The sequence below is a fragment of the Metopolophium dirhodum genome, chromosome 6, assembly GCF_019925205.1.
Source record: "Metopolophium dirhodum isolate CAU chromosome 6, ASM1992520v1, whole genome shotgun sequence".
Classification (NCBI taxonomy): domain Eukaryota; kingdom Metazoa; phylum Arthropoda; class Insecta; order Hemiptera; family Aphididae; genus Metopolophium; species Metopolophium dirhodum.
The window spans coordinates 15,769,093-15,795,535 of record NC_083565.1 but is presented as its reverse complement, the minus strand read 5'-3'; the positions used below and the strand labels follow the sequence as shown (position 1 = coordinate 15,795,535).

At 29.1% G+C, this 26,443-nt stretch overlaps 1 protein-coding gene across 1 annotated transcript in view; it reads right to left on the bottom strand.

Annotated features, from left to right (window-relative positions):
- Positions 1 to 1,330: 1,330 nt before the first annotated feature.
- The window catches only part of LOC132947031 (uncharacterized), a 316,853-nt gene continuing 291,740 nt past the window's right edge, over positions 1,331 to 26,443 (bottom strand). Inside the window, exons 2-6 of the mRNA XM_061017210.1 lie at positions 22,555 to 22,757; positions 10,026 to 10,161; positions 5,968 to 6,101; positions 4,504 to 4,834; positions 1,331 to 2,106 (exon numbers count right to left, since the gene is read on the bottom strand). Coding sequence (XP_060873193.1) covers positions 2,006 to 2,106; positions 4,504 to 4,834; positions 5,968 to 6,101; positions 10,026 to 10,161; positions 22,555 to 22,757 — 905 coding nt within the window. The 3' untranslated portion in view covers positions 1,331 to 2,005. The remainder of the gene's footprint in view (positions 2,107 to 4,503; positions 4,835 to 5,967; positions 6,102 to 10,025; positions 10,162 to 22,554; positions 22,758 to 26,443) is intronic.

The following is a 26,443-nucleotide window of genomic DNA, read 5'->3' as shown; positions in this document are numbered from 1 at the left end:
TTTCAAATGTTGGTCAAATATCGATTTCATCTGCTAAAACGAGAAGGATTTCTTTTCAATAAAACATACCTGTATCATATTATCGTATTTATATAATATGTACTACTGGAAACTGATGAAAATGTAATTAGACAAACAATGTTTATAATAACATAAATAAAGATAAATAAATGTATGACTTTAATTATGTACAGCCTGAATTCCCACAAAACATTACAATAAATGAAACTGTGGTTAATTTTTGTGTCATGCCATTTATGTTATTGTTTGGTGAATGTTAAAAAAGAAACATATACCTAATATCAATAAATAATAATATATAATAAATATTTATAATAAAAATGCGATAAAATTATATAAAAAACCAACTTCTTATCATTGATTTTTTTTCAGATTTTTAATATTTAATACACATTTGGGTGGTTCGCTTTTGTTGTTATCCATATGTTGCGTACTCGTATTACATGTAAAATTAAATATTACAGTGAAATAATATATTGTATTACGTTGGATAATACATACTTATTTAAGTGTTTTTTTTTTATGTTTTTGCTAAACGATTACTTTTTAATTTTTGAAAATGTTTGTTTCATTAGTTTACGGGGGGTTTATGGTTTATTTAAATAAGAAGTTGGTACCCAGAACAACTGTATACAGAATGTATAAATAATGATTATTATCATATATTTTTTTTGTTTTAATTTTAAAACAATTTATTGAATCCTGTTTTTGATATTTAAGTTTAAGGAAAACCGTATACGCGTTTGGTTAAATTAACATAATATACTCCAAAAAATAGTTACATTTTACATGACGTGGAATACGATTATGATAATTTTAAAATGATATTAAAGGAATGTTAAAGTTAATACGTCATTTCAAACATCTCGTACAGTATTAATAATAACAATAATAAAAATGAAAAAGTAAAATAATGAGTTTTAGAAAAATGTAAATGTATATATGTATATAGGAGTGCAGTTGAAAAAAAAAACAAAAATATGACAGCTGTATGTTTGATACTATATAATTTTATTAGCTCCATCTGCACGACGATAAAACCAGGTGGCGCGTGTACAGTCGAAATTAAATATTCATTTTTCATTTGGGACTTGATATAAACGGGGCCGTGGTGGCGCGGCGGGCTTACAAATAAAAATCCACTATTAGGTTTCATCCATCCGGCACAACAATGGTTTTAATTGTGAAATTAAATATTAACATTGTTTCCGACTTTCGGCAAGAAAGAAGATTTGTTCGTCATCGAGGAGTGAATTAAAAGAAAAATAATAATAAAAAATAATGGATTCATCGCAATAAAACAAACACACTAAGTTATACATGATATATATTTCCAAAGGTACAATATAATATAATATTATTAAAGATTTTTAACTACAGGGTGTTAGCATATTTTCAAGCGGTGACTAGCATATTATTGATCATGATAATATAACAATATTATAGGTACTTAAATAATATGTATTAATATTATAATATATACAGCCGGCGATATTATTTACGAGAATCAATATAGACATCGGACCACGCTCTATCCGTATATAATATGATTTGCTTATGTACATGATATTATATTCAAACACTAAACAATTTTTATAAATACAAATTCAATAAAAATATGTTACAATAAAATAGTAAATAATAATAATTATTTAACAATGATTGAAAATTTTTTTTCAAAGTTTACAATGTAAACAATAGATTACAACGAAATGTAACAAAACGTAGGATAATAGTGTCAAATTATAAAACAATATACATGCCCCGCATAGGGAGACTGATTTTTTAAAAACACAGAAAAGTCTTAGGTACTTATTAACATTTCAAAAACTAAAGTTAACTTATGACTTAAAATTGTTCATTTTTTCTTCTTTTTTTTTACTAATTTTTTTTTAGATTATTTTTTTTTTTTATATTATCATTATTGTTTAAAAACCGTTGTCACATAATAGGTCTGTGACATTGATTAGGTTGCGGTCAATCGCTACCGCAGAAGTACTATAAACAATGATGCTGACACGTAGACCGCGATCTCGTTGATGTTCAGTGATTGAGCAATGTTTATGGAAGGCGAGTTGCTCGATGCTAGAAAAATAATTAAAAATAAATATTAGTTATGTATGGTTTTCATGTTATTTTCTACGCACATAGGTACAGATAAATAGAACCGACGAGAGTAATAAACAGTAATTGAACAGTTCGATTTATGTACCAGCAGTGCAAATGACAATTAGTTTATAGTAATATATAGGTACACTAGGTACAGACATTATTTGTATTATCTTATTATAATTTTGATGTCAATAAACGAAATTATTTTAATGTATAAATAAAATCTTGGTACTACGGGTATACCTAATCGATTGTTGACATTTTAGGTCAAGATGATTTCGTAATAGATACTATTACAAAATGTTGCTAAATTGTCCATTCTATAAAATATAAATATTATATTACCTACATACATCAGGCTATCGCGTACACAAAGTTGTTTTACGCGACGATCGGGTGAGGGGGTTGACATATTAAATTATATTAATTATATATTAAATTTATAAAGTAAAAAATTCAGAATTAAATACGAATTATTTCTACTGTATTAATGAAATATTAAAAAAGCACGGCGCGTCACATATCACTATAACCGAGTGAGTAGTGACGAACAAAAATAAAATAATAATATAAATGTCATCATTATTTGTTGAGGGTATCCTTAATATCATCATTTCCCCTTGCAACCACTTAAAGATGTCGATATCTTATTATTATATTGCATGTGCCATGTCCTTTAAATTTATTTGAAGATATTGTTATTTTACGAAAAAATATTTTCTGGAATCGTTTTGTTTTATATGTCATATAATAATAATAATAATAATAATAATATTGCTTATCGGTCAAAATAAATATACAGTATAGTAATAATTAATAACATATCAAATAAAAGAATAGTGTCAATAGTATAAATAATATTATAACATCAGAATACTATAAAAACAAAAACTAATTAAAAAAATTAAAGAAGAAGTCAGTAAGTGGTTGGAAACTAAGAAATAATTTAATAATATTAAGAAATTGTTAAAGTAAAAAAAGATGATAATAAAACAATTTATTTATTATTATTAGATCAATTTAATCTTACTGGGATAGTTGAAAATCTTAAAATGTTTTCACCAATATTTAATCCAAAAAATCTCACAACATGAACATTTAACATAACGCTTTGTACTTCAATAGCTATTAATCGCTATACAAATTTGTATAGCTGATTCTGTTGTCTTTATTTTCTAGTACATTTTAGGAAATTTTAGTCTGTCCATAAGTATATAATTTAAATAAAACTCATACAATTAAACAAATTTGAAATTTGAAATAATTAAATAATCTATTTTTGTATTATATTTTGTTGGGGTATACGTTTCTTCATAAACGTAATATAATCATATTTATGTTTTTAGACTAATAAAATCAAATATATTCTATGGTAAGTTGCACTATTTGTTAGAATCTGGATGTTGTACATACACACGTAAGTATTTATTAAGGAATAATATCATATGATTACCTGTACGAACAATTGTATACGAAAATAACCATTAGCTAGTATCACGTAATGTTATTATTATCCAGACGCTAATAATTTTGATCAATACAATACAATACTACGAGCATTACACCTTTAACCGGGAACATAATATTTATATAAAAAAAATAATTAAGTCGTAGTACCTAACTCGATATTATGATTTAATATTTAAACGGGTCATGCGTAGGGGATGATTATTATATTATGCAATTTTCGTGAAACCAATGACATTTGCTAGCATTGTATCATGATACAGGTATAACGGGCGAAGGACTTCACAGAGAAACGTATTATTATATTATATTGTAAGGTCGCCCACAATGACTATTTCCCGACAGCTGAAAGCCAAAGACTTACCTACAATTTATGGCTGATATATTATATACTATATATATAGTAATCCATATTATTCTGTCCGGTTCTCCTCCGTACGTATTCTGATCTTCTCCTCCACCCCACTCATAAAATATGGGTGCTCCGAAGTGCAAATCTCCGTATGTCATACGCCTCTTTATTCAAACATATTCCATGTTACGGCTAGCTCGTAATTAACCCCCCCCCCCACCTCCTCACCCTCACGAACACGACTATAACCTACGACTAATACTGTAGAACTGAATATTTTGAATTCCATAATTAAATAATCATACCTATCTACCTATTTATTGTACAGATCTTTCTCGAATAACCAAAAAATTATCTCGCTGTAGTAGTTACATCGATTATTGCCTATCCACTAAAATAACACGTCCAACAAATTAAAATTCTCACACATTTTATGAATGTATTTCTATTTTTTTTTATTTCTCATAAGTGGAACATATTTTATACGGGATTTGCGTAACATTACGCTATTTTCTTGCGTCAATCAGAACGAGTGGCGGCGGTACGCTTACCGTGAACCGGATCAGCCCTGGAGTCAGCGTCCTGTTCGTCACCCCCTACCAATCCATCATCGGCAGCCGGCAATGGCAGTCCAGGGACGGGCCGCGGCCGGTGCGCCAGCGCGCTCTGCTCCTTCGACTTCCAGTATACAGTGCCCAGCGTGGCCACGCATTTGAGTTTCATGTCCCGGTCGAGCCTGTTCCGGTGCTGCTGGTGGCCACCAGAGCCTGGCAACCGGAAGTGCTGCATTCCAGCCTCGAACTTGAGGCCCAGCGTGGTGACCATCAGCCCCTCGCGACCGACGTAATCCGTGTACGGGCCCCGCAGATACGAAGAGTTTACCTACGAAAACGAACATCATATTATTATTTATATAAAAATGTAACGTAGACACGTATATAGGATTATTTAGGGCGAATCCCGGCGTTGAGTGACATGCACTACTGGCCAATGTCAGAGTTTTGTTTTTTTTTTTTTTTAGGTAGATGGTGGTGTGTTAAAATAACAGGGTACAAACAAAACTTAAGCCACCAACGTTTCTAAGAAGAGCTGAGAAAGGCATTGACCCAATATCCACTTTTTAAATGGTAAATATTTTCATGGAAAAAGTTTTTTATAATTTTTTTACATTAATTAATCATAAATGTAAATATCATCAACTGCAGTAATGGTGAAATTTAAATTTCATTATGACATAACCTACATATTTGTATCCAAATATCAATGACGTGTGTCATCATCGTGTATTTTTCTATATTATCACGGAGTTTAACTATACACCTAATTATTTTTGATAACTTTAATACATTTCTATGAATTTCGCTAAAAAAATGTGTATCAAATCGCTAGCTCCATGTATTGCTACCGGGTCATCGATAAAGTAAAACGATATATTATGTTTAGAGAAAATTATTTCAATCGGTTCGTGGATTAAATTTTGACAAGTGTTATTGGATTATGTATATACTTAGTTGATGATTCACTTAACACAAATACTCATTAATTCAAAATCAATTAATGATTATGTTTTTGATAATATTTTGTTTTAGATATTTTTAAATATTTACAAAGCAACATTTTTTTCAAAATAATGAGTGTTTTTCGATAAATTAACTATGTTCCATAGTACCTAGTACAAAATATATCTTTTTTTTTTGTGATTTTTCCTCCATTATGCCTAAAAGTCCAGTAAGTATTCAGGTTTTTTTTAAAACGTCAGAGGTTATACGTAGGTATTCTTAAGAAAATGTAAGTTACGTAAATTAATTTCCACACGAACCATATTTAAAACTAAATAAATAGTGGTCAAAAAATTATATAATGAATACATTTTTAAATTCGGTGTACCTAAGTAGATAGTTTTTTTTTTTAAATATGTTTTTTCTATTGCAGTACAATTTACTCCAATCGAAAGTAATGACAATTATAATAATTTAAAAGACATTATTTTACTATAGAAATAATTGCATGCCAACCTGTTCGCCGTTGATGTACCAGGCCAGCTGTACGGCGGGTTTCGATCTCCCAGAGGTGCAGTTCACGTTGACAGTGTCGCCCGGCTTGTACCGATCCTGGCCGCCAGATATGCGAGGTCCTTCGTCGGGTGGGGCTGAACAAAGATAAAAAATATATACGATATGAATATAATAGTTTGCAATGACTTTTAATTATGTAAAAATAAAATATTCTTCAAAAACGTTCTCTAGTTTTCTAAATAATGATAAGGTATGTTACGTTTATTTTGTATGCTTACAAGTTGTGGAACTAATAATATTATATTAAAATCCAGAGATGATAAAAGTCTAAGTATTCGGAAATACGGCCTTTGAGCACATTTAAAATTCCGGAAATCCGAATTTCAATAAATGCATACGTATATAATGAACCAGGAGTAAACGTGTGATCGCCCCCAATATTATATTGATACGGCATAGTGCCGGCCGAGTTTTTCCATATCAGCCATAACTGTAGAAGGGCTATCGACGACAACTACCAATCCAGTTTATATATATAAGTTATGCCCAATAATAGGAACGCGCGTCGTACACGGACTTTATTAAATTCTGAGGAACGTTATTTAATACGTTTCGGCTGTGTAGGAGACGTTTCGAATAAAATGCACGCGGAAATGTTTACGTCGATATCAATACGCGATTCGAGACTTTTCGGCGGAGGTAATCCCACGCATAAACTGTATATACGTATAGGTACGACTGTACTCGTATAGGTAGTTATGTGGTTTAATTTTTTTTTTAAACTAGTTTCATACCAGTGGAAAAAAATATTGTCACAACTCGGTGTCCAACGTCGACATCGTTAATCAGCCTATTCGAAAAACTTTTACTCGTTTTACAACTTTTTCTTGTCTAGCGATATTGCGAAATAACATTTCATTATAGAAGTTTGAAATGTCTATGAGAGGCATCGCAACTAACTGCCACCGGAACTTGTAAACGAAATATTTATTATCTCTGTCAAGTCGGAGAAGAGTGAGAAGACCAACCTAATTTCGACTTTTAGTCGGGAAAAAAGTTTTTTTGTTTCAAACGGGGATCATTAACTTTTGGACATTTATTTATAACAAAAAAAATATAAAACACTATGATAATGCGAACAAAATTTATAATATTAAACAGACTGACTCAGAAAAAAAAATAAATATTACATTGGAGTTCAAAAAGAATAAAAATTCAGTAGATATCGGTTTTTTAAAATTTTCATTTTTTAAAATGAAGAATATTTGTTTTTGTTACATACCCTGGATTTGTGAAAAACGATTCCTATATAACATTCTTGAGTTAAATTTTATACAAATTGAAATAAGGTTTGGCGTAAAATTATAATGTAACATTTTGGTAAATATAGTATATACAGTAGGTACTACTACTTTTAGGTTCTAATTTATTTTTGGATGCAACCATTGCTGCTTTCAAATGAAATGTAAGTACTACACACATAATTATCCTGAGCTGACGGTTAACGTAGCGAGATGGATTCTTAATATCCGGTTTCTGTATCCTGTCTGGATTATTTTTATTTGAATTTCCTTCAACTTTAAATCGTATAAACTGTTACCTCCAAAAACGATGTAAACCCACGCTGGCTAAAATTCAATAATTTACATACCTACCTAGGTTGCCGGTATTATTTTCTTGGGAGTTATGATTAGGGAGGGAAAAGATCAATAGTTATACTATCTAAATATGATTTTATAATATTACAAAATTCACTACATCATTATCTCATTGATGTCGGTTATGTTACTGGAATACGACACGTTATGGAATATGTTATTATGTTCAATAATTTTCAATCTAAATACTAAAACGTGTTAGTACATAAATATTTATTTAAATATTGTTACAACATACTCAACAATAAATAACTTTAATTTGTAAAATGTATCATACACATCGATGTAGGAAACATAATGCATGACGTGTGGGTTTCTTAAAGCGTATCTTCTAAAGCGACCGAATCAAATATTATCAAGAGAGGGTAGATTGTTACTGATCTTAACTTTTAAACCTAAAAGGTATACTAGCTATAAAAGATAACACGACATTTTGTAACTTCAATAACATTTAATATAATAACGGTATCTCGCATCGATTACGTTTTGTTATAGGATACCTACTCTGTATTATTACCAGTAGGTATTTTAATGAAATGCCATCAAGCGGCAAGTAATATATATATATATTGATTTATTTTCACGAAAAAAACGTAAGGAGTCATCGTGAAATCCATTGCAAAAGATAAATTCTGCTTACACGCGCGCGCACTCGCACACATACGCACGTATATTTATAGTTTTGTTTTTTTTTGTCCCCGGCAATAAACATTTAGAAACGTAATCGTAAACGTCGTAATGATCCTCCGCCGTTAGCGCATATAATTTACCAATCGAATCGATTCGGTCTACCTATATATCTGTGAGATTACGCGCATAAGTGTATATCCACCGAGAGAGCGGTGCACATATATATATATATACATATATAATATAAGTAATATACTTGTCTCCCACCTTCAATTCGAGTGGTAGACAGTGGCGCACTCGAGAGGGTCGGATTGAATTGGATCGCCGAGACAAAGGCGCGCCACCGAGTTAAACCAATTTGCACGTGCGACGACAATATTCTCGTATATATCGGGTTTTACGAGGCGCCGGGGACCGAAGACTACGGTGGATGTGTATTGTTCCCGGTCGTTTAAAACGCACTAAGGTTGAATAAATATTTGGTCGAGTACCCGGAGACTTTTACGTGTAATATATACTCTTAGGTCCTTCTCTCTGATCCTGCAGTATAATAAACGTGTAATAATATGCACCTCGTTGACGACGGCGAAGACGATTGGGAGACGGAAGACAGTAACCTAAATACGATCGGCGACCATAAATGTTGTTCTTCTGGTAAAAATGTATTGTTTTTCCGTGAAACGGGACGAGTCACAGACAATTACAACAAAAAATCATCAAAGGAATTTTACAGTATACGGTTTAACGTCTTAATCATTATTCTACCTGGGTGAAATTCATTTGACAGCGCATAAAACATAGAACAGACGTTTTAAATTAATGGAATTTAATAATAGCTATGCACTGGTTTGTAGTCTGTAGAAGTAGAAGTAGAATTTTGAATAACTCGACTATTGTTAAAAACAATTCACGTCACTTTCTGACTCTAGTCTTTAATATTAGTATATTACTCATTTACCTACTCTTATATTAGCTTATTTATATAATATAAAAAGTTATGATTCCACGGCCACGACGTTACACTAAAAGGGTAACTAATGTAAAACTTATACCTTTCTATGTAAGTCATCTCGACACACATCTTGAAAATGTCCCATTACAAACTTTACATTTCATGAAATAATAAACTTTAAAACCTCGGCAGTTGGAAAATATATAAATATAGTGTAATTAATTATATTACGAGTTGATTTTTGAAACGATAAATGTGCATGTGGCTATTGAGTGAATTTCATGATTCAGTGGTGTACATTAATTAAGCATTTATATTTTGCTCTCAACTTTAGTTAGTAACAATTATTGATTTCTGTGGCTAAAAAACTTTTTATAGGGTTTAATTTTGAAGCATCTCTCCTCTCCTGCGTATGATTTTACGGGTCAAACATAAGTGATTCGTTTGATTTCAAAGAATTGATATAAAAAATCGCAAAGCAAACAATAATTATTTATATTTTATGACGCAATAAAACGTAAAATCATTATCGTCTATTTGAGGTAATATTTTATTCGGTTCCTTAGCCTTTTTAATGAATTTGTTTTATTTACGGACCCATAAATTTATTTGCTTACTACATTTTTCATCCTTAACGTTTGTGTTGATCTGTTAAAATTAATGATTTTTTTGCTTCTCAAAACAAATAGCAGTTTAAGCGACCGAGATAATATATTTTTAGTGTTACGAACAGTTTACATTAATATATAGCATTGAACACGTCATAGAAATACGTTTGATTATTATTATAGCGTTGTCGACGATAAAATGAAACTTACCAACTGTAAGCATAGAGCTGTGATTGGTGACCGTTTGGAACGACGGCGCTTCGGCTGAAACTTCACAGCGGTATTTGCCGCTACTCGCCAATTCCAGGGGCCTCAAAACAACGCTCTCTGCAGTTGACTGTTTCTCCTGAAATTAAACAAACCGGTAGCGATGTTAGTATTATCTTGCAAATCGTCTACAATAAGCACACCAAACGCAAATTGTTCACGTTCTTTGGTATTAACCTAGTTATTGATTTTCAAAACGTGTATTGCATGTACCATGTGGCATACGTCTGCGGCAAGTACAGGATACGTGACGAAAATACCACCGTGGAGTTAATAACGATAATAATAGTTATTATTCCTCTTATGGTATAATATCCACACACATATAATATGTCACACCATGTAGTAAGATCGCATTTAATTTACCGTCAAATGCGCGTGCTATAGTTTCTATTAAATTAAGACCGTGATAATGGCTTTGCGAGGTGCGCACCCTAATATTCAGAGTGTATAATAATATGTCGCCGGAAAATGCATATTAGTGGGTTCTTGCCAAACGTCTTCTAACCACTCCCATTGTAGCCACAACCAACCTTTTACCACATACCTAACCCGAATTCCCGATCTACAGCTGGATGGCTCATCACGTAACGTCGTTGTGATACATGTAAAACACCCATTTACTGAGTTGAATCACTTACATCCATCTCCTATATGACGTAAATTATAATACATTGTTATTGAAGTATATTATATTATATAATGTAAATACCACGTGGCGAATTATTTTCGCTGTGGATATGGTTTATAAAGCTCGCTAAAACAATGTAATAAAAAAACAAACAGTATCGATGCATAAAACTTTTTAACTACCCCGAACGACACGGATGCCTTTTATTGATGATTTGGTAGGAGGGTTGTGCTTCCCCCCACGAATAATTGTATAAACATATCGTCTTTCAATAATGTTGTTGTTCTATTATAATGTTAAAAAAATATATATATATATCGCACAATTTGTATGGCAACTTATTCTTATCGGCCAATACAAGTTCATTCACTTTATTTAGGAATGTAAAATCACTTCTATCATGTAAATATATACATAATACACTGAAATATATTCGACACCTAATTAATAAAACTGGTGGTTAAATGTATTATGTATTATGTTAGGATTATGTTTACCAATTTTACCATGGAACTATTGCCCAACCATCTGTTGGCACGGAATACGAAAATAATACACAGATAGTCTCATTAACGTCAAACACAAAAATAAGTTAAAGGGCAGATCGATAGGTTTCAAATTGTACTTGAGGCGTGGATTGAAGAAAAATAACAATTAAATGTATTACGTCCACCGTCGTTTGTCCAGTGCACACATAAGATACAACACATAATATTATTCTGTTCCATAAAGAAACTCAAGCCATTAGACAAATCTAGACTGATTCACTTTCTTGTAAAAATAAATATCAACAATTAGAAGTTCTCTGGTTAAATAAATGTCAATAACTATATAATCAAGTATGAGCGTACAATAAAAATAATATATAATGAAAGTACCGAACTAATTTAAATATTTTGTAACACGGCGCTTTGTATATGCAATTTCACTACGGAAATGTTTTTTAAAATATTAGTGAACGTAATATGCCACGATAAACGGCTGATGTAATAGATAAATCACTAATAATATATTATATATAAGTACACACAATGCTTAAGTTAAAATGTTAACGGTTACATAATATTATAATAAGATGGTAGGGTGATTATAAGGTGAAATACTCATCTACATATTCATGTTAAACACCTACAGGTAATATTAAATGTTTAAAAATAATACTTCGACTATACTATAGGATCTTATTTCTACCAAAAAACTTGACAGTTATCATTATCACATCTCGAAAAAAATGGTAAGTAATTTATCACGCTGTTATTATTCCTTGTAGGATTTTTTTTTAGTCTATGATTATAACAATTATATATTATAAACTATCTATTATGCCTATATTCAATTCATAAAATCATATAGAATACGAACATTTAATTCAATCTCGCACAGTGAAAAATCCGACCGAGTTATAATGATATAGTATATTTTGTCACCATCCGTAAATTATAGTAAACAGTGTACCGTTATCTTGATACACAAGCAGACGACTACTGTATAATTCAAAAATGGGAAGTGAAGGTGATTTCCGCAAACGAAAAATCAGGATGCTTGGATAATAAAAAAGATATATAGTCCATTTATTTTGTTATTTTGAGTACACGTTCGATTAGTGTGACATTAAATCTAATGTAAATCAACCAAGTATGATTTCATGTAATATGTAGATTGAAAAAAATCTTATTTTATTCAAGATTGTATATTCTAATATATTTGCGTAATATCCGAATCAACGAGATTGTTTAGTTGGTGTTGGTTCTGCTAAATCATTAATATACAGTATACAGAAATAAACTTTTACCTAAATTAAATCAAAATTGTATAAATGTATAGAATTTATATATGTTTCGAGCAAAATATACGTAATGTTTCTGCTATGGAATATATAATAACTTTTATATATACGTACATATACAACAGGGTTTATTCTTAACATGGAAATTATTTTATCAGTCAATATACCTATTATTATATTACTATGATTTGTATTCTAATAGTTAAAATGTTTTTTTAACATAGCAATTTTTAAAGTTGTATTAGGTACTATTTTAAATATCTACAAATGCTATTTTTTATATTTTATTGTTGGATTTGTGGATGTTAACAGTTAATTAATTAATTAATCAGTAAACACTTTTACCCATATTATAAATTTATTAGTATTATTTATAACTTTATATGTCTGTGACATTTAAGTTTAGTTAAGATGAAAGTATAAGGTAAGACATGTTCACATTTATTTACTATTTTATTTAAAAATATCCATACAATATTTTTTGGAGATATAATTACATGCATAAGAATTGTATTGAATTTCTTATTGTAAAATTATATAGAGTATCTATGGATATTTTATTTTGACGAGATCATTTTTAGATTTCATCAGTTATTTCCAAAGCGTGAAGAAAAACAACTTACGTATAAATGGAATAATAATTATTGTGAACATGTGAAATGTGTGGTAAACTGTTTCGATGAAATCGATTTTTGTTATATTGTTTAAATTTATAAACCTATAATCTTAAAAAATTGAATTGTATTCTATAGAAATTCTATAGAGATGTTTAATATTACATTTATTTACTTGTCAAATGACGTATAATAAATTATAATTAAATAATTAATATAACATATATCAATAATTATAATTTTATAAACAAAATCATTTAAAGTAAATATCTAGATAAGAACAAAAATTAATGAATATATCACTTTTAATATAAAAATAATTTATTTTTAAGATGTTACTATATTTGTTTAAATTAAACATTCTTTTTTATAATTGCGTTTTTATTGATGTTTTACAGTGATTATAAAAGCTTTTTGCATGAAGAGTGTTTTAGGTTTTTCATCGAATAATGCATACTTTGCTTTCCAATGTTTTGGTAAGTTTACTTTTCTTAAGATGTTTATCGATTAAAATGGTATTTTTTCTTGTTTTGATAGTCTTTACAATATTTAAAAAAAATTAAACCTCTCATTTTTTTAACGAATTTTCCAGACAAGTGTTTATTTTTCCCAAGGATCAACTTCAATTTTCTTTCAAAATATATATTTGTATTTATTTTTTGAATTGATAACTTTATGTTTAAATATAAATGTAGTTTAATACACTTAAAATCACTTTCATTTCATATCTATTATCTAGAAATGCTCAGAGCGTTCACAATTGAAAGAAAAATTAATTTCGTTAAATTGGTTGCTTAGGTGATCACACAAATCAGGTTGAATGTGGAATAGTTTGAAAATATGTTTCAAATTGAAATAAGTTACCCTTTTATGTGTAATTCATGCAAAAAAAAAATAGTTTAAAATTTGAATTATTAATCTTTGAATATTTGAATAAGTACTCTATATTTTAAGTTGCGAACGTCAAACATATCATTGTATATTATTTCCTTTAAATTGTAATGTGTCTAAACCTTCAACTTATATACTAGTATAATATAATAATATTATAGTAAAATGACTGTATGCAGACGTCGTAAGACACTTGTTGGTTCTTAAAACGACTGACCCAAGAGAAATAAAACGAAATCATCGAAGACAAAACTCGAATAATATGATTCCCTTGTAATGTTGCATTTATAACTGTATGTGTATGTTAATATTATACGAACTGAAATTGAAAATTCCACGCAACAATAGTGATATTATAAAGATGTATAAGCACGCCACCGATAAAATGGAAAAATCAGGTACGCATACATACCTACTTTTGAAGCGAAAAAAACAACATAAAAAGCAACGGTCAAGTCTTCATTTATATTTAACTCGGAGTGCGTGTTTTTTTTTTCTTTTGCTCATTTTTTTTCACGTTTTTCATCCTTTTTCCGATGGATTTAACGGGGTGCTTGTGTATATGTGCTGCGTGCTCGGTGACGGGGGTGTGTTTGCGTTTGGCGAGGGCTCTAAAAGGAGCGACGACATCATGAATATGTTTGCGCACGAACCCGCATTAGCCTAAACCTACGTATATATTGTACGGACGAGTTTTCAGGATTTATTTTATTTTTGTGTACAATATATACTTCTTATATTCAATATGTGTTTACTACCCCCGGAACCATCCTCCGACCGGCACCACCACCTTCACAGATATTATAACTTTGTCGGTCATACACCCCCGTTACATACAACAATTGGGCATTAATATAGCAAGAACGTCGACATGCTCCGAACTGACCATGCGTGGGAAAACACAATTGGACCCGTGCCGTTATAGTATAATAAAATGTTGAATGTTTGAGAAAATCGATAAACTATTTTACTATATAAAGAACACGTCTTAATAGTATAATAAGTCCACTATATATAAATACAGTATCAATTGTAAATATTTTCGGAAAAAGTACTTTTTCTCTCTACTCTATTCGGAGGTAAGTAAAAGTCCATCTTGTAGAAGTTAAAAAAAATATATTTCATTAAGCTTATAAACTTTTATGAAATCTCAATATTTCTGTTTTAATTTTATGTTATCAGCTGAATCAATGTATCTTATGTACCTGTGATAAGTTTGCGCACCTACCTATTATGTTTATTCACTTTTGTATAATGTATCGAATCTATAAGGAAATTGTACAATATTCCTGAATAAAAACAGATCACTATTTAATACACGGATGCGTAGTTTTATATTATTGAGAACATTTTTTATGACACATTATTGTTTTAGAAAGACATCGCGATGTTTAGAATGGATAAACAAAAATTGACACGAAATAGACTGAAAATATTGCATTTTGTTAGTAAATCATTTTTTATCCAACGAATTTATGATTTTTTTTTTGTGTAAGCAGCATTTATAGTTTCTAATTACAAGTTGAAACACAAGAGAGTGATAAATCATAAATGCTTAACATTTTTCAATTAATAATTCATGTTAGCATGATTATAGTGCATCGTGGTAACTAATTCCCGTTCTGGTTTATACGGAACTTTAAAATAACAGTTTTAGAAATAATAATTTATAAACTCACTAATAAGTTTTTTTTTCAAAACTTTTATTTTGAAATTATGGCTTTATATAAATATATTTTATTATTCTCAAATATTTTTCATTCATCCTTCTTTGTACTATTGAATTCTATCACCTCTGCACGAAGTTGTATTGTTATGGTAAAGCTTTCTCATGCCTTTCCAACTTACATATTATTCAATATTTCAGGCCTAAGATGAATGTTTTAGAGTTGAAACTTTAAATAGGCTATATAAAACAGTTTATAAAGCAAAGGTGCCATTTTCCAAAATATTTTAAAATAAAAATTTGCCAAATTATTTATTTTTATATGTTAGAAGTAATAACTTGTCATATTTTTCAGAATTTATTTTACAACGCGTTGCAATATTGTAATTTAAACTTATTTACACGTTTAATTTCTATTTAATTTATACTCATGCGGGTAGTTTGGGGTAAATATTATTAAGTATTAAACGTTAGTGTGTATACAATTTATGTGTTATGTGTAAGCTATATAAAATAAAAACTGTATCGGTCATATTATTTTATTTTACTATAAAGTATATTTGAATTGATGCAAATAAAACCTTAAAACTTCTCACATAAAAAAACCACAGAAGTTCAATTGAAAATGGCAACAATGTGTGTGCTTCAGTTGTATATATTTACATAACATATCATGTTATGTTCATCGTGTACTTATTTATGGAACCAATGTGACGGCGATATTAATTTAAACCAAGAAATAATAGGAAATTAAATATATTACTGCCATTATAATAAACGGCCATAGTTAATCATCCCTTGTGGGCTGACCGTAGTTTAATGTTTAATTATACGCTGGCGCTTAATATGCTATAGTATTATAAAACGTGTTAGGTTTTGAAAAAACCACCAAACGAAGTAAATCGTAAATGCCGATCGACAGAATTTTAAATTACTGTTTATATACGCACACAAATTGTTATGAGCGTTGTACAATGCACATATTATGATATATTTTAAATTTAATTATTAAATGCGTGTTTGGTATAATATAATATATTATGATAAAGTCAAAGTTAAAATAAATGTTCTAATTACCGTCTATAAAAATATTATTATAATATTATGTTTTAGAATTGTCGATCTTGACAAAACAAATATTTTATTTTTAAATTTATACTTCACATTTTCTTTATTACTTATTTTAGTTTTAATTCATATTATTAAAACTCACATACCATGCATTTATACGAAACTATAAATAATTAAATGTGTTTACTGACGAAATGAAGGGACCATTATGAAGATAAAGATTCGAAATAATGAAGACGAATTTCTGTTAATTAAGTTTAAAAGGTCAATTTCAAATTAATTGAATTATTTTTATAAGGTACACTTGGATATTTTACTCTCGTAGCATCATTGAAATAGCTAAATAGGGTTTCGCCGCGAATTTGATTATAAACAGAAAACTTCATAATTTAAAATTAATTAGTTCGAGTCAATATTTTAACGTAAGTGTCATAAGTATGATAAGTTATTTAAATATGTTTGTGTAAAATATTATTGTTGTACAAAATTCACGTAAATACAACTAGTTTGCTAACGAATAAAGTTTTAAAGCAATTTATGAACACAGATGTACTCCTATATTTAGCAGTGAGATAAACTTTAAAATCATAGCACTAAGCTAAGCTATATTTTATGGTTATTTAACAAATTCACGGCAATTATCGTTACCTAGATATTTTTGTGATATATTTGTTGAACCTAATTGGCCGGGTCTTAATTTCGTAGTTATGCTAAGCCACTATAACATGTACCTGTTTAAGAGTTAAATATCTCAAGTTAAATGGGCTTATTGTTAAACATAATATACAGTGATGAAATTACAATTTTAGTATAATAATATGATGACGATAATATATTGTTTAAACGATTTGTATCTCGAAATTGGTTGGGAGAATCGAACTAACCGTGAACTATACGCATATAAGTATTTGACACATAAGACCAGCTGACCAGCTGGCTTAACCACAACAAATAAAAGGACGGTTAAATATTTTTTTATATCGTCTTTATTCAAGGTTTTTTTCAAGGTAATCCTCGGCGACGTTTAAACCGCAAATGATGGGAGATCTTTTAAATTTATAATAGGTAATAATAAAAAAAGAAACAATAAATAAATATAATTATATTAATACTAACTAAGAGCAAAAAAAAAAAAAAAAAATAATAATAATAATAATAATAAATGATTTCTTACCACCCAACATATTAACTTCCAATGGGTAGTGTCATTATAATACCAATGTATTTTTATTTAACACATTTTCTTATTGTACTTAATTGTACAAAATATTATATATTATATTGTTTCTCAACAGAAGAAAAGTAAAATTAAAATCCACAGTGATCACGATTACCACACATAATATTTAAATTGTACGTTGAAATGGCAGCAGTATTATACATACGAGTATGAATGTATTGTATCTATAATATATTACAATATTAAGGGATATATACTTCTTGGAAGAGCAAGCGCAGAGACTGGATATTAAATTATTATCACGCCAAATATAAACCTCACCACCCCCTACCTACAACCATTATATTTTTCATATTGTGCGTCATTATAAATTATTCAAGAAAAAAAAAAGAAAAAAATATTCATGGTAATATTTTAGTAGGTGTACAATACATACCCATTACCCAGTGTATAAACAATAGTGTAATTTGCACCCTAATTGTAATTTAACAAGAATTTGTCAATGTAATGATTGTATGCGTTTCTATACTTACTGAAGGTACTTACATAATATTTATACAAAGTTTGACAACAACTACTATTTTTATGAAAAATACAGTGTAATAATATTATAATTAAAGCTGATTCAATTAGTTAATTTAAACAATAATTTTCTCGAAAAGTCTTAACGTTCATGGAAATATATTTTACTTTGGATAATTTGAAGTTATTCTAAAACAATATTTTTACTATTTTTTTAGTTTTGTTATCTATAATCAGTAATTGCCTCACATAAACCGTATTAATATCCACAAACTACTTGATAATGGGTTTTAATTTTAGGGGATTTTTATAGAAAAAGAAAATTAGCCAAATCGATTAAGTATTGGGTACTTAACCTAACTATTATAAAAACAAAAAATATGATTCATAACAGAGTTACAATAAGTTATTGCTATAAGAAAACTGATAAAGTTTATTTTTACCACAATTGTAACTTGCGGATAAGTGCGTCTTCAATAAGCCACCGATTCTACCAAATTATTAAGTAAATAAAAAATAAAGAATGTGACTTTGAAAAGATTATTTTCATTTCATGTATTTTTGGTACCTATATAGGTAATCGCTATAGCACATACGCAGAACTCACCCGGATAAATCAAAATACTGGCTAATGTTTTCAACATTTTAAGGTCTTTTCGATGTGCGTTTACCCTACCCTTACCCGTTTGGGTACACTGCCAATAACGTAAGCATAATACTCGTCATCTTTGCACTACGAGCCTTTTAACCCCATTTTACCACAGAATTTCGATATTTTTATAAGCCACGCGTAATGCACTTATCGGCGGCGGCGTGTACAAACACGTAAGTTTATATAATAATATATAATATAATAATAAATTATTGCGCCACGCGAAGAACAAAACGAGGGTCTGCGGATTACCATCGGGCGCGGTATAGGAGAAAGCCCGAACGACGACGAAATGCCGTAATATATCTATATACAGCGTTGTGGAAAAAAAAAATGGATGGGTGGGCACACGCGCCGGCGGGGTCTCCGAAAATTGTATGTTTTAGGCGAGGCGCGGACGTTTTTGCGCACGCTGTACAAAACGGGCATTAATTTTCCGGGCCAAAACGTTCGCGTTCCATCATTCCGCGCACAAATCTGACAACAACACCTGGCGCGGCCCGAGACTAATTGACGCGCGGCCGCCGCTGCCGAGGGTGTATTTTTTTTTGCCCCCATCCCGCGGTATAACTCGGCCACCGGTCGAAGGCTGCACGCGCTCCCGGACTGGGGACTCTAAAAAAAAAATTGCATTTTTTCCTTGGGCGCCTCGGGTTTCACTCCCGAAGCCAATAATAATACCGCGATTTTATCCATCTATATAGTTATGCGATAGCGGTGATAATTTGGTTTTTGTAATTTTTTTTTCGACGACGACGTAACACTACCATCGAGTTATAATAATAATAATAATAATAATAATAATAATATGTAATCGCTTATTCGTGAATCCGATCGGATTCAGAGGAAACTCGAGACGAATCCATATTAATTATACGGCACTACTAGAATATTCTTTGACCCGATAAACCTATACCACGCCGAAATCTATTAATTATTGTATTATATACTTAATATATGCATATTGAATTCGTAAATTAATATATTATATTATGTATACAATATGTAAAGGGTATATTTCGAGAATTTAACAATAATATTACACTGCAGTCATACATTCGAACATGTCATATCTTTCAGACACGCACTGTACATTAGTTTTCATCTCTATCATACATCTTACTGTGGGAAGTGTTTTGGTGTCTGGGAAATTTTAATAATTCATGTGGATTTAAATTTTATTTTTTACAATAGTTACTTTTGTCACTCTATTGCATAAAAAAAAAATCGTTTTTTTTTTTTTTTAAATAGTTCCTCTTCAATTTTTTATGCTTGTCATAGTTGGAATTAATTGGGGCGAAAGTCGTAATATTAAATTCCTATAAACAATTGTCATATTTTATGTATTTTATTACATGATAAAAAACGAATAACTGACATTAAAAATATACTGTATAGATAGAAATAAGTTTTGTTAGATATTTCCGGTACTTAGAAACTGTTGTTATATATTATGTATTCCATCATCCGGCGAGAAGTTGTTCCGTAAATACATGCATATATTGAATTCGTATAATTTTTTTAAGATAGAGGTATAAAGTATAAACACTAAAAATAATTGAGAAATGTTTTACTTTTTGGATGGAATATAATAATATGTGCCGAACATATACTTATACTTAAACTGTAGTATATAATCATGTATATGTTAGAGCAAAAAAGCACTTTTCATGATTAACTATAACAATTTTTCACGTCAGCTTTTAGATGATTTTTAAATTATCAATTTTTTACATGAAACGATAAGTCTGACTCGTGTATGACGTACCTACCTAGATATTAAGTATATGGTGGGCTTAACCTATATTTATTTGATAAGATTTCGTTAATTGTTATTTTTTTAAATATAGTTTATAATCAATTCTTAGACACTCAGATGTTAACTAAACCCTTAAAATTATGTCGAAGAATAGTCAATTTTCACTTTCTTCTGAGACACTATAGACTGAATTGCAATACATGGCATTTAAATATGTTTCGATTCATTGGAGAGTTTACAATCTAGACTAGATAATAAAACAATTGACCTATATAATGATATGTTTAGTTTGTTGTTCTTTGACGAACAAAAAAAAATAAATAAATAAATACGTTATTTTCTCGAGAAGAACAAAATCATCGAACAAAGTATGTCAACACTGATTGTAAACTATACTTGTGCAGTTCAATTCCACTTTCTTTTTTTCATTTCGTTTGTTTGCTTCGGGACTTCAGATCAGTGTTTGAGTATTGCGGTTTTAATTTAAGACTTATATTTGTTATAATAGAGTAGACAGGACAGATTTAGTGTACTCTTGTTTTTATGAAGAGAATCATGAATTATAAAAACAAAACACAATTACTGAAGGTAAAGATGAACTCAACCACGGTAAAAATATGTTTAATCAAATGAATAACTTTAATAATGGGCGACTGAAACTGTAACGACTGGAATTTAAATGTAACAAATTTCAAAACTGTGCTTGAAATAAATAAAAAATGTCATTCATTGCCTGATATAAACGAAATATATCATATGATTATAATATTATTTGAGTTTTGTAATTTTCTTTTTCGGTCAACACATATTTTGCTGTTAACAACTTTTTTGTCAGTTCATTTGGGATTAAAACTATATAAATGTAGACACTGCACGAGCTATGAAAAAAAAAGAATGAATTGCATTTTACTATAGTTTAATACAGTTTTTATAATGTTATAATCTGTAGGTAGAGAAATGGTTTTTTTTTGTTATTTAACATTTACCAATGCACCGGCAGCTAAGGTCATTTGTATGCTTTATGGGGTAATTATGGAATTCGAATTTGTTACTGTAAGATGTAGAACTATTGGGTTTTAGGTTTGGGAGCTCGGCGGCGGTCGGTAACACGGCAGTCGAATCTATTACGTGCGACATTAGAGACCGATACCCAGAGCCGAACGCATTAAGCCACAAAAGTTCTGTACAAACTCCAACGCAAAAGTTGTATTAACAACATTTTTCATTAGAATTTAAATGATTTCGATTTCCAAATTACCTCGTCCGAGTGTTTTCTTCTGGTTCTATTTTAAACAATGCAATCATATGGTACACGTATTATTTCCAACGTTTTGGTGTTTTCTTATACACATTCAGCTGTTGCATTATTAATACCTAACAGTATTAAATGCAAGGATGCCTCGTAAATTCAATGCAATATTGGGTTATTTTTTACTTAAATGTTGTTTACGTTTATGGAGTAAATATATGACGTACATACGTTAAAATATTTAATAGTGAATGTGGCAGGTTAAAAACTAACGTATCGCAATTCTTTGTGCCGAGATTAAATACACGCATTCATACGAGCATAATATGTATTCGAAACACGGTGGGAATATTTTACATAGCACACGGAATATTCACTGCAATATTGTTCGCGGATAAAAAACAGAAACGAAAATAAAAATATGGGTGTATTATAAAATTAATGTACTTACATCAACGTGCACTCCCGTAACATCAAATACTTGTACTTCAGGAGATTCCCCGGGCAGGAATCTATAAAACTCGTTCCCGTCTTTGTACCATTTTACCGTGTACAATTTTTCACCCTGTAGGTCATATTTGCACTCTAGTCTTGTGCTGTTTCCCACGAGAGTATGTTCCTCGATTTTCAACTCCGTGAGTCTGAGGCAAAATGCTGAAAAAAATTAATATATTTTACTCTTAACATATAAATCACACAAACAAAACTAGTACCTACGATGTGAATACAATTTAATAATTGTATTTTATGAAATAGATATTTTTTATCAGAACCGGTAAGTCAAATGTGCACAGTGGAACACCTTTGTATAGGTACAGTATTATATTTGTCTAGAATCGTATCATTAATTATTGATATGATATTTGTATGATAAAATGGACATTTTAATTTTAAACATCTATAAACCGTAACAAAACTGTAGGTATTGTTAGTTCTAATTAAATTGAATTTGTTTTTATATTCACGTTGAAACAACACGGACGTTAAAAATAAATAAATTCCAGACTTTAAAATAAATTATAGATATTGAATATAATGTAATATGGGGTAATGAATTAATTTATTTCAATACATTTTACACTATTAAACTATTTTATCATATAGTTTTAATAGAAAAAGTTTAATTAACTTTGAAAGTTAGTAAAAATATGAAACTAATACATATAAATGTATAACTATTATAGTAGAGAATATTTTTAACAAGAAAAAATTATTTATATTTATTCTTTTTAGAACTAAAAAATACAATACAGCCTAAATCATTATCATGGGATTGTGTTATCCTGTTGGGATTTATGAATGATGATTGTAAATGGGTAAACGTTTCTAATTAAATTATTAATGAGTATAATAACATTGATAAAATAGATGAACACAAACACACCATTAATAGTGCAGATTGTCAAAGCTTTGGAAAATATTTCAATGAAAACGAATTTTTATATTAAACAACCATGCACGGTAACAAAAAGAAATGTGACAAATATGATTTAACACAGCTGCTTTTTTAAAAATTAATTTAAAATAATTGTGTTTTCTTTCCGACACACTTATAAAGTGACAAAAGAACGCAGGACATTATATTGAAAATTACTTGAAAACCTCGTATGTAGTAGAAGAGATCCTCGATAGGTGTACGTTACATACGCGATCACTTAACCCATATTACACAGTTTTATACAAAACTTAAAAATGGGTCATAATAATATATGATGTCACGGAAAATGTTGCACTGCTCCGTTAATACGACGTACCTAAATAACTTTATTTTTAACTATGTCAATAATTAAACGTATTTAAAGACAGTCTATTTAGTCTACACATGTTAAGGTTATTATTTTGTTCTGATTTCATTTTGAATGCATTTTCATTATTATCACCAATACATAATTATTTTTACGATAAAAAAAAAGTATCAATTTAAACTTAGTTATCTCAAGTTATTTTATTTTAATATTTCGTTTTGTAGATATTATTATAGTATTTACACTAGGTTATACATATATTTAATTGCAAATAGTAAAGCGTATAGCTAAGTAAACTTATTAAATTTTCCTTCAAATTTGTATGCCATGTTTATGTATAGAATTATGAATTATAAATCATATTATTATTGGATCTCATTCTGTGAGTGTAAATGTATTCATTATTGTCGTGTTACATAATTTAACATTATTATGTACTAAATAAAAGAAAAAAACGTATAAATTAAAATCGATTATATTGTAGAGTTCAAAATTCCCACATTTCACTCTTGTGTTAAAATTAAGTAAAGGATGCGATTTGTTATCTTAGGTTATTTATGATGTTTTACTTTACATTTGTTAATTGTCAGTATTTAATTAATAATTTTCTTTTTTTGATATATTATAATATTATAATATTCTAAAACACATTTTACAAGTAGAGCACCTACCATTTATAAAAAATAATATATTTATAATTTATATTAAATTAAGATAATACTGAAACTTAAAATAAGATAATCACTGAAAAGTCAATAAAATATGATATTATTCACATATATCGGACGTATACGATAATATGACCGTACCTGTAGGTAGTATATTATGTGATATCATAAACGTTACGCATCAAAACCTTACGCAACGTACAATAATTTACATAACCCATTATAATTTTTATATATAATGTGACATTTGCGATGGTTTATTATTATAACAAATATCATTCAACGCGAACAGTCTTGTGGGCACTTTGAAAAATACATAAATAACACTATTAGAGATAAATTCATCGTCGCGGACAGTGAATTATTTCCGAAATTCGGATACAAGAAAATAAGATAAAAAAAAACGTTATACTACCTACCTATAATATACTGTGCGCAGTGACCTTTTTTGCGTGATTTAGAATTTTAGATAATTCCATCTCCGGTATAATGCATAACAAACGAGGAAAAGACAAAGAAAAAAAACCCATCATAGCTTGCATATTATTTTTTACACGTGCAACTATCTGGAACACGACGGAGGTTATTAAAAGAACAAAGTGTTCCCATATCAAATAATATAATATTCAAATTTACGACCGTAATAATAATATTATATTATCATCGTTGTATGATAATAATAATAATAATAATAATAATGATAATACTATAATATACTTTTGTATTACGCACAGACAAACACGGCGCTCTGTGCTGGCAATATGTGTACACCCATGCGTAGGTATATCGCTAAATTAGTTCAAGCAAGCACAATAAAAACAAACGAGAACAAAAAAATATGTATGAAATCGAACATAACGCACCTACCCATTTTTTAAATTTTATTTTACGACTAAATATTATGCAAATTATGACATTTTCTTTGGCCCTCAATAAATATTTATTGTAAAATTGTTGCTGTAGCAAGTTATTTTTTAGATTATGTGAATTATTTTGTTATGACCATAACCCTTTTTATATAATTTGAGAAATATTAATATATATATATAGCTATACATTATACATATATATATATATATAAAACATTTGGTTGTTTTTAATTAAAAACTTTTACATCATGATTAAATAATTTATTATATTCTATACATCACAATGTACAATATGACGTATATTGAATTGTACCTATTATTTTATTATTTAAACTTCAATTGAAAATGCATATCAAAATACCAATTCAATATGGAAGTAAATAGGCGTATAATTGTGTTAAATATAAACAAATGTGATACCTATTGTGTTGTAAAATCTATGGGTAAATAAAATATTTTTACATGGAAATTGTATTTAAATTTGTTACCTACAGATCATCTGTAGACCTTATATATGTATATATATGGCCTTTATTTAGCATTAGTAGGAAAATATTTTAATACTATTAAAAAAACAAGGTATAATCGTCACTAATAGGTGGCTTCTTACTCAAGACAGTAATTCATGCTATGTATAGCTTTTTATCTTGTATGCTTATTGTGCAATAATTTGTATAAATTGTGTATGCGTACTATTGGGAAATAAAATAAAAATATTATTTGAAAACATTTGAAAACATTTGAACCAATTAAAGATAGATTTGTAAATAAAATATACGCTATAACTACATGGAAAATGAATCATTATTGTATAGTAATACAGTAGACATACAATGGGTAGTTCACCTAGATAATTTAAATTTCATCTACCATTCACCAAGTTCAAAATATTTTAATATTTTGTTGCAATTAGTATTTTCCAATAATAATATTTATTATTCTGCAATGCATTCGCGGTAACTATTTACTTGTGTTCACTAGGTACACAAGAGTTATAAAAAGTGATGTAAAATAATTGTATTTTAATGTTAAAATAACATTTAAATGTTAGATTGACT